At 44.5% G+C, this 9,288-nt stretch overlaps 1 protein-coding gene and 1 long non-coding RNA gene across 2 annotated transcripts; one reads left to right on the top strand and one right to left on the bottom strand.

Moving 5' to 3' along the window:
• Positions 1 to 14: 14 nt before the first annotated feature.
• LOC104912135 lies at positions 15 to 7,445 on the top strand. The gene is made up of 2 exons (XR_004160607.1): positions 15 to 2,009; positions 6,794 to 7,445. It is a non-coding gene; the product is annotated as an uncharacterized LOC104912135 (long non-coding RNA).
• On the bottom strand, positions 7,337 to 8,892 carry LOC116216926. The gene is made up of 2 exons (XM_031554643.1): positions 7,599 to 8,892; positions 7,337 to 7,425 (listed from the first exon to the last, which is right to left on the bottom strand). Exon 1 carries the CDS (start codon positions 8,763 to 8,765, stop codon positions 7,929 to 7,931), a length of 837 nt encoding a protein of 278 aa, XP_031410503.1. The 5' UTR covers positions 8,766 to 8,892; the 3' UTR covers positions 7,337 to 7,425; positions 7,599 to 7,928.
• Positions 8,893 to 9,288: the final 396 nt, after the last annotated feature.

Raw genomic sequence — 9,288 nt, 5'->3', positions numbered from 1 at the left:
CTGAAGGTGGGGGGGGGCTGAGTGGGATATGGCAATGCTCTCTGATTGGTAGAGCTGAAAAGGCCAGAAAGCTATTCTGCACGATGATGAGTTGGGCTGAAGGGGGGGTGGGATCTGCAATGCTGAGTGGCTGAACTGAAAGGGGTGGGATGTGGCACTGTGATCTGATTGGCTGAGTTGAAATGGGCTGAATGTAGTGCTGCGCTCTTATTGGCTGGGTTGAAAAGGGGTGGGAAGTAGTGCTATGCTCTGGTTGAACAGAAAAAGCCAGTAAACTGTGCTACGCTCAAACTGGTGGTGGTGAAAAAGGCAGGGGGTAGATGAAAAGCTTTGTATTCAGTTACCCACTGTGACTGGACAAACTCTTTGACAGGGTAGAGCTGAGATAGTTGAAAAACATCAAGTTCTGTATGGACAAGTTGTTGAAAAATCAGCAACATAGTATATAAAAGTACGTGTGTGTGTGTGTGAGAGACATCATACTATATACAGATGGACATGCAGTACTAAAAACATCTATATACAACTAGTTGTCTTCCCCCCTAGTATTTTATATTTAATATATAGATACATTAAAGTAATTGTGTACTTTTGTGCCAGAGAAGATATTTGGCACTGGGAGTCCCAGCACCTTGTTTTCCCTCTGCTTGTGGTTCTCACCTCCTCAGCCCTACAGGGCTCCTGTCTGAGCAACGGGAATGGTATGGGGGAAAGGGAGTGCTGGCAGGAGGGACTGCTGTAGCTGGCTGGGGAGGGTTGTGGTCTCTCCACAGATGGAACAGGACTGGAGAAAGGCAGACGAAAAGCTGCAGCAGAGCCTGATGGACCTGCACAACTCTTGGGCCGTCTTGCAAGAGACAGCTGCGAGGCATTGTTTTTTTCTGTGCAGGTGAATTAATATTTTCCATCTGTAAATTTAGGTGGAAAACTGCAGTTTTCATTAATGTTTATGGAAACAGTGTAATTGTCCACTCAAAACTGTAGCTTTGTGCAGTGCCTGCCTGTAGATTTGTTAGGCTCTAATACTACCTATTTTATTGCATTAAAAAAGAAAAAGCCAAAAATAAAATGTGGAGTGCAAGAAAGACATTTGTAAACAAATACACTAAAATACGAACAAGACAGAGGCTGAGAGAATATTAATATGGCCCTGTGCTTTTGGCTAACATAAGGACAGCTCTCAGCACGAGGCCTTAGCCTGAATAAGATCTTCAGACACCCTTATCTACCCATATGTGAGTAGGTATTTTTTCAGTCTTACCTGGCATAAATGACAGTATCTCATGTTTGCTTCATCAATGCGATTCCTGTGGTCTATTTCCCACGGTGTTTGCAACACAGTTCTAGAGTAGCCCTGGATTAGCTCTTTTCCCAATTTTGTCTTGTTTGCAAACTGTTCCATATTCGAGTTGCTGTTGTTTTTGTAAGGAATGGTAGTAGTGACTGAAAACACACTTTTTGAGCCAGTTATGCTCTGTGATTGGGTTCTGCTGGAAGAAGCTGCCTCTAAAACTTTGTCAGGGTGGAGCTGAGTTGGTTGAAAAATATCACATGTTGTAGAGAAATGTTGTTGATTAACTAGCACCATAGTAGGACTAAGAGTGTAAAAAAGGATGTGCTGTCACTGTACAGCACAGTGGATGAACACTCCATACTGGAAAGTATGTGTATCTGTACAGAAAGTTGTCTTTTTTTTTTTTTTAACCCATATTTTCTATTTAATGTATAGATACAGTGAAGTGTTTGTGTACACTCACACGTTGCTTTGCTCTCTCTTTTACATTTGTTGTGAGTCACTAAACCCCGGGCTGCCCAGGTCACCTGCCTCCTTGTGTTGTCAAATTTTCCTTAGGAATTCTTGCCATTACCAGAGCAGTAGATGGCAGAGATGCTGGCCATACCCTGAGTGCCTTTGCTTGCCAGATGTTGGGCTGTATGGATTCACTCCAGAATGTGTGGAGACATAGCAGCAAGAGCTGGCAGAAGTCAAGAGAAGAAAAATGCAGCAGGTGAACCTCAAACAGCTAACTTTTAGTGCAGTAAATTGAAGATTATTGCATGTAGAATGGAAGCCAAAGGGGAAAAACAATGCCTCTGGGGAGAAGTCTTTTGTATTATGGATGTCGTTTTTAGAATCTTGCGTTATTGGAAATTGAGGCTGCATTGTAATCTGAAGTCTTTATCAAAAAAAAAATTGCAGAGGAAAATAATAAGTTAACAGTAAAATATTCTCCATCTGTAGAATGTGTTGTACTTAGGTAGTTCTTAGAGTAGTTCACTGGGATCTCAGGCATTCCTTCTCTGGCTTGAAGGCACTCTGTGTACATATTCCCTTGCTGTAATATTTGTATATGGGAAAGATAGGCATGTGTCTGCTTTCACCACACTGCCATTTCTGCTTTGAGAAGGCAGTGGCAGTGAATGGGTGAGAGGAGGCTATCATTATTATCATAACCAGCAGACCAAAGAAGGAGATGAACTGACTGAATTTGTACAGAATGACACAGCTGTCCTGGGAAGGACACCTGAGAACATGCTCTTTTTCTCTTAAGTTGAAGTTGCCACCTATAGCAGAAATGCTAAGTCTCGAAACAGTGGTTGAGTTCCTTGTGGGAAAGCAGGGCCAACCCATGGGAGCTCAGATGTGTGCAGTGCTGCTGAGTGTCTGGAAGGGCTGGAGCCATGATCCAGCCCTTCTCAACCTCATTTAAGAGTTGGCAGTGGAGTAAGGCTATCTTGCTGAATATTCCTGACTACCTGAGGCCTTCCAAAGGTAAGCAGCTTTTTTCCTTTGTTTCTGTGTCCACATCTGCTGCTTCTGGGCTTATCCTTGCTTGCTGCAGCCTAGGACTTTGCCGCCCTGCTATTATTGCTGTGTTTTCCCTCATGTTATTGCATTGCACCACCATTTCACTCCTTATTCCAACTTTAAGAGATGGTGTTTCACCACAATAATAACGTTAACAAGCTTTGTAGCTTATTTTGCTACCTTTGCACATCAAAGTCTCTGTGCCTTGCTGCAGAAAACTTGTTCTGTTGGTAAAGGGGTACAGGAATGTGTTGTTGCTGTTTGCTGTAAGGCAACTTGTAAGTTTCTCTTGAGCACAATAGAGAAGCCACTGTAACATCCCTGATTATGAAGCTTCAGGCTTGCTGTCTAGGCTGTCATTTGTCAGGAATTCAACTTCAGAATGAATTTTTTGAGGAAACAAGTGCCAGCAATCACTCACATCCAGGTTTGAAATCCCTAAAATCTGTCTGAAACTGATACTTGTCCGTTGCTCTCTATAGGCATGCTTACTGATTAGTTCTGTTCAACACAAAGAGTTGCCACACAATTAGATATGTTCTCTTCATTTTGCAAATTATTGAAAGATATTTCCTTCTCCCAAAGGATCTCTGTATATAATTTACTTCTCTTTGTCATTATATGAGCAATAAACCCTCTTCAAGCAGAATTGCGGACAGAAAAAACGTTTGAAAAATCTTCTCATATTGTTTCATCATCTGATTAGGTGTTTTGGAGATAGACTTATGACATACTTCATTTGTCCTTTATGTTAGCAATTTATCATCATGTGGTATTATTGCTGTGATTCCTCAGGAACTGAAGAGAGGCAACATGACTTTCAGCATGCCTTGGTAAAAGTCTCTCTCTCTTCTCATTTGTCCAGGGGTTTGGAGAATTGACAACATTAAATGGATGGTGTGATTATTCAGCATAAGGTTAGGCACATTTACAGGAGAGTAATGAAAAAAAATCTTTCTCCAGTGTTGTAACTGAAACGTTTGCAAGTGAAGTATATTCTTTGCACTCTGTTCCCACTTTATTCCACTTTATTTGGCCTGTGGACCCCTGTTTGTTCCTGTCTAGAACCTTAGAATTGTAATTATTTCTCTTTAATTTGAGAAGTGAAGTGCTTGTTTTCTGGTTTTGGTCCCAGTGGCATGCTATAGATAGAGAAAGGCATATCAAATCCATTTGGATTACCTGCGAGCACACAAGGACAGTATAGAGTGGGAAACAAATGTTATTTCTGCATCAGAACAAAATAAGAAATTTGTTAATTTCATGGCTCTGCTACCATTTGGGTCTTTTATTAGAACTAATAATTCTTTTCAGGGGCCTTTCTACTTTATTTGGGTTCTCTGAGTTTTCTTTGCTAATCCCCTGGATAAATCTTCCCCAACAACACATACTCAATATATACGTAAAGTAATATGTATATATATATCTGTAGAGATTAGGTAGATGGAGTAAATTATAAGAATAGAGAATTTAAGGATATATATATATATAAAAGCTAGTAACAACTTATGTATAGCCAGCGTTGAAAATATATGTCACACGTTGAAGAGTATCCTGCGCAAATTAAAAGGACAGTTCGTTACCTGCCTCAGGGAGTGCCTGCAGAAGGTATTGAGGAAGATCGGGCAACTCCTCTCCGTACTCTTTGTTTAACAAAGACAAGGAAGAAAATCACCATATCGGTATGAACAAGAACAGTGTTGAGACATCTTGGAGATGACAGGACTGACACCAGATAAATAAATAATAAATTAACAAGTAATTAACAAATGTAAACCTTCTGATAAGATTGTGAACCTGGAGTACCCAGCCAGTGGGGAAATAGGAGGGAGAGGCAAGGGGGAGAAAATAGGGTCAAGTCGTGTCCATAGGTGCTCCTGCTTGCGGGATCCCCACCATTGCAATTGCAAATAAAATCTGCTTTTATCAGAGGGCCCATCCTGACAAAAATTATTTGGATATTTCCAACAGTAGTGAAAGCAGAAAAGGCTCCCTGATGGTTTTTTGGGGTATTTCTTGGTAAACATTTTGAGTAGCACTGTGGGAACATTTTGGGTAGCACTGTGGGAATCAAATGTTGTTTTTACATTAGAATTGGATAATATTTATTTATTTCATGATCTCCGCTGTCATAGTTCTTTTTGGGAGTCTTTCAACTTTACTTGGGAGGGTCTCTGATAGTTTACATCACTTATCCTATAGACGAGCCTTCCCCAGGAACACACGCTCTGTATATAGGTGCATATATGTATATTTTGTCATACACACTGCAAAAATATCCTGCACGAGATCAAACCAGAGAACAAGTGATGGCATGCCTGAGGAAGCGCCTGAAGAGACATGGGAAGGCCTGGCATCGCCACCGCCCTGGTGCTCTTTGTTTAAGGAAGACTTTTGAAGAAAATCACCATAATCACGACAAGAAGAGCACTGAGACAGCTTGGAAACAACAGGGTGGCTGCTGACTGACACCAGATAATGTAAACTTTGATAAGATTGTGAACCTGGAGTACCCAGCCAATGGGGAAATGGGAGGGGGACAGGCAAAGAGGGAAACAAGGTACAAAAGCTGTCACTGTGTTCTTAGGGTGCTCCTGCTTGCGGGATGCTCGCCATTGCAATCACGAATAAAATCTGCTTTTATCAGAGATACTGTCCTGACAAAAAATATTTGGATATTTCCAGCAAGCACTATCTGTGGAAAAGTCTTTCATCTGACCTGTTGTTGGATTCTTTCCTGTAACATCCATAACCAGGATGTATCAAGCCAGAAGGTGTTACAGAGATCACCTGCAGTATTTCAGAGACTATATAAAAGGTTGTTAAATTGATTCAGTATCTGACCTTTTACTCCTCTCTAAATGAGTTTAAGTGGTTGTTTTTGTTGTCATTGCTGTTCTTCAATCCTAGATAAATGACATAGTAAGAATTCAAGCTTTAATCTGCCGTATGGCCAAATTAATAACGCTAATATGCCTTGAATCTGTATTTGCAAGAGATGATGCTAGTTGGAGGTAAAACATTGAGATAGTTAGGAAGATCATTTACAATGATGTTTCTAAAGTGGTGCCAAGAGTAGATAGTTACTGAGGCAGTAAAGTTCAGTTCCAAAGGAGGCTTCAACTCTTGGGCTGATGCTGGCAGCAAAAAGTTTTAGAGTATCTAAGTTCTAAGAGTATGTAGAGGCAGTGAGACAGCAAAATAGAAAACAGGTTGGGGCTTGAAGCCCAGTTTAGAAAGAAAAGTGTTTTTAAGCATCTTCAGGACGCCACCAGCTCTGATAGTAATCACTGCTCAGAGTGATTAGTCCTTCCAGGGTTCTCAACAAACTCAGGAATTCAGGGACAGAACAAAGAACTCACTGCTCTAACAAACGATGTTTCCTCTTCATCAGCCCCAGATGTACCTTGCCTCTGACTTTTCTACATGCAAGAAGACAGCCTCTCAGGCGCAACTTTTTCCAGTGTTGCTTGTTTTGGAATATTTAAGTGTGAAATCTGTCCTCTGTTCTTTGCAGGATATCATTTCTCACAGTGAAAAGCTTTCTAAGGAGAACAAGAAGAGCTCTCTGTCACAGCAATGCTGAGCAAGCCAAAGGGAGATTTGAAAGCTTTGAGCAAAGAGAAGAGGGGGGAAAAAAGTACCATCTTTTCTCCTTCCCTCAAGTATGCAGCTTCTCATGCAGCTCCTAGAGCATTCCTCTTGACATAGAGGCTTCCGTGTGTTGGTGTGGTCTTTGTGATGCACTGCAGTGTTGGGGCATCGCAGTCCTTCCCCCGCCCCTTCCCTTTCCTCCCCCTTTTTTCCATGGAACAGTAGTTCAGGGAAATGTAGATACTTTATTCTCTGCTGCTTTGTTTCCCATAGTGGTATGCTAAGAATGCCTTCTGTTGTTGACTGCTTACTTGCTTATTTTAAATACTGAAAGAAACATACCATTCTTGTTCTTCTGCCTATGTAAGTCTCCCTTTGTTTTCTTTGTAGTTTTGAGTTGTGCTCTGGAACAGAATGTACAGCTGGATCTAGAACAGTTGCCAAAGAGGAGTCTATGGGCAAATGGTGCTGGATTTCCCAGATGGAGGTCATAAAGTTCCTTGCAAAGTGTTCTCATATTATTCCTACATAGCATTGTATGTTACTGCTGTACTGAAACTTCTATGACAAATCCTTTATCTGTTTCCCAAAGGTTATGCTGAGAAGCATACTTCATGTTTCGTATCAATTCTTCCTTTGGGTCAAAAGTAGACCAAATCCTTGAAACCACGCCTGGGAATCCCACTGTTATTAAACCAGTTTTGCCGTGCTGCCCGTGGTCAGAATGCCCCGCAGCAGATCCTGGCATCAGTTGTGAATGGAAGAACTGATGACAAATTGCTCGATATCAGAATTGATCTGGTGGATATTGACAAGCCTTGGGAGAGCCAGATGGGATCTGAAAGTGGTGTGGCCAGGTACAGGAGTTGTTACTACTGTGTTGTTTTTTTTCTTGAAGTTAAATGTCTGTTTTGTATTGCAATTGTTTTGCAACGTTAACAATTGTTAATCATTCCTAGCCATCCTTGGCTTCGCTGTGCACACCTGTCCAACTGATACCAGCTTTTTCATCACCTCAGAGGCTTGCAAAAAAAAAAAAAAAGCATGACAAAATCAATTTGATGATTACTTATTTATTTATTTACACATATTCTGAAGCACTCAGCAAAGGTTTGCTGGGTGTAGAGAAGTTTTCCTTGTTTTTTTCGTCTCTTTCCAATTGACATAATTTTCTCCTCCCTCAACCCCCACCTACCTGCGTTTTTCCTCTGCCCTCACGAGAAAGAGAACCGAGCGCCAGAAGCTGTGATGCGGCTCCGCGTCAATCCAGTCGGCGCTGTTGCTCCCGCGGTCCCTGATGCCCCCTCAGGGCCCATCGGTGGAATTGCGGCCGTGTATGTTTGGTGCCGCAGGCATGCGGGAGTGATGTACGAACGTTCTCGTCGCGCTGCGCAGCAAATCCGCCGAAATTTCTTATGGTTAGTCCTCGAGGCAACAGCACACCTGCGCCAGACAACTCATAACTAGCATTCCAAGCTACAAAGCCTTGAGGTGCAGGCGAGCAGTCAATTCCTGGACCACTGGCTCAGCAATAGTTTTCTCGCAGTCGGCCATGCTCCTTGTCCGTTTCCTTTGATGGTTTGACACTTGACCCTGCCTCGGAACAGACTACTCTGGCTCCCAGCGGCCCCTGCGCCCATCGCCTGCATAATAAGGAGTCGAAAACAACGCACGCGTATGTGTGTACTCGAAAATGCGCATGCGAAAGGATCCGTGCACGTTGCCGCACGCGCAGTGCAGTGGCAAGTGAAGCGCATTGCGGTCCCGGGGCTGGCGCATGCGTAGAACCTTCTCGAGACAAGAACGCGCGGTTTGGTGCTGATCGTGGCGCATGCGCAATGCGGTCCTGAGACTTGCACACGCGCAGCGTGATGCCGAGAGTGGCACTTGCGCAGTGCCGTGCTGATGCTCGGGCATGCGTAGTGCTGTGCCGATACAGGCACGTGCGCAGTGCAGTGCCGAGAATGGTGCATGCGTACTGCTTTTTCGAGGCTCGCGCATGTGCAATGCGGTGCGCGAGTAGCACATGCGTAGTGTGGTGTGGAGGGCAGCGCTTGCGCAGTGCAGTGTATAGGCTTGGGCATGCGTAGTGCTGTGCCGGGAGTAGCGCATGCGTAGCGCCGAGCCGATACCGGCACATGCACACTGCGATGCTGGTACTGGCGCTTGCGTAATGCAGTGCCCAGATTCGCGCCTGCGTATTGCTTTCCCGAGACTCGCCGTTCCGGGGTTGATGCCGTGTCGGTGCTGCTGCATGCCAGTACCGCGACCACGAATCTCCGAGCTGCTCGCGTTCCACTGACGTTGAGAGGGTTTTTAAGCGGCTAGGGAACGGTGCAGGGCTGGGGGTGGAAGGGGACATTTGCTAGTTCACCGGGGCGGCAAGCAAGTTGGATTCCGCGAGGCGCTGAGGGGCAGCTGTGAGCCGAACCGGTCCGTTCGCGGGTGGGCTCGGGCATAAATTGGCGGAAATAGACGAGTGGCATCCTGGATTAGAAGGGGGAGAATGTCGCTGAGCCGGCGGTCCAAGAATCGACTGCTTGCCCGTACCCGTAGTGGTTTGTCGAAACAACGGGCGCGTTGTCGCTATTAGCTGGAGGACTGATCACCGTAGAGAACGGCGAATCAGCTGCGCAGAGCGGTTAAAATGCCACTTCCGCATTTGTACGCGCATGCGTTATGCTGCTGGCGGGACTCAGTGACAGGCAGCGGCAGTTCCGCGCATTGGCCACGAGGTGGCAGCAGAGACCCGCGGAAAAGAACGGGTTTCTGAGGGGATTTGGATTTGCAAGAGTCGGAGGCAGCAGCGGCAGTTCCGAGCAATGGCCCAGAGGAGGCAGCAGAGGCCCAGGGAAAAACAGGAGACTGCCAAGGCACACGAGGGG

The sequence above is a fragment of the Meleagris gallopavo genome, chromosome 9, assembly GCF_000146605.3.
Source record: "Meleagris gallopavo isolate NT-WF06-2002-E0010 breed Aviagen turkey brand Nicholas breeding stock chromosome 9, Turkey_5.1, whole genome shotgun sequence".
Lineage (NCBI taxonomy): Eukaryota > Metazoa > Chordata > Aves > Galliformes > Phasianidae > Meleagris > Meleagris gallopavo.
Note: the sequence above shows the minus strand (reverse complement) of the source record. Positions and strands in the feature narration are given on the sequence as shown.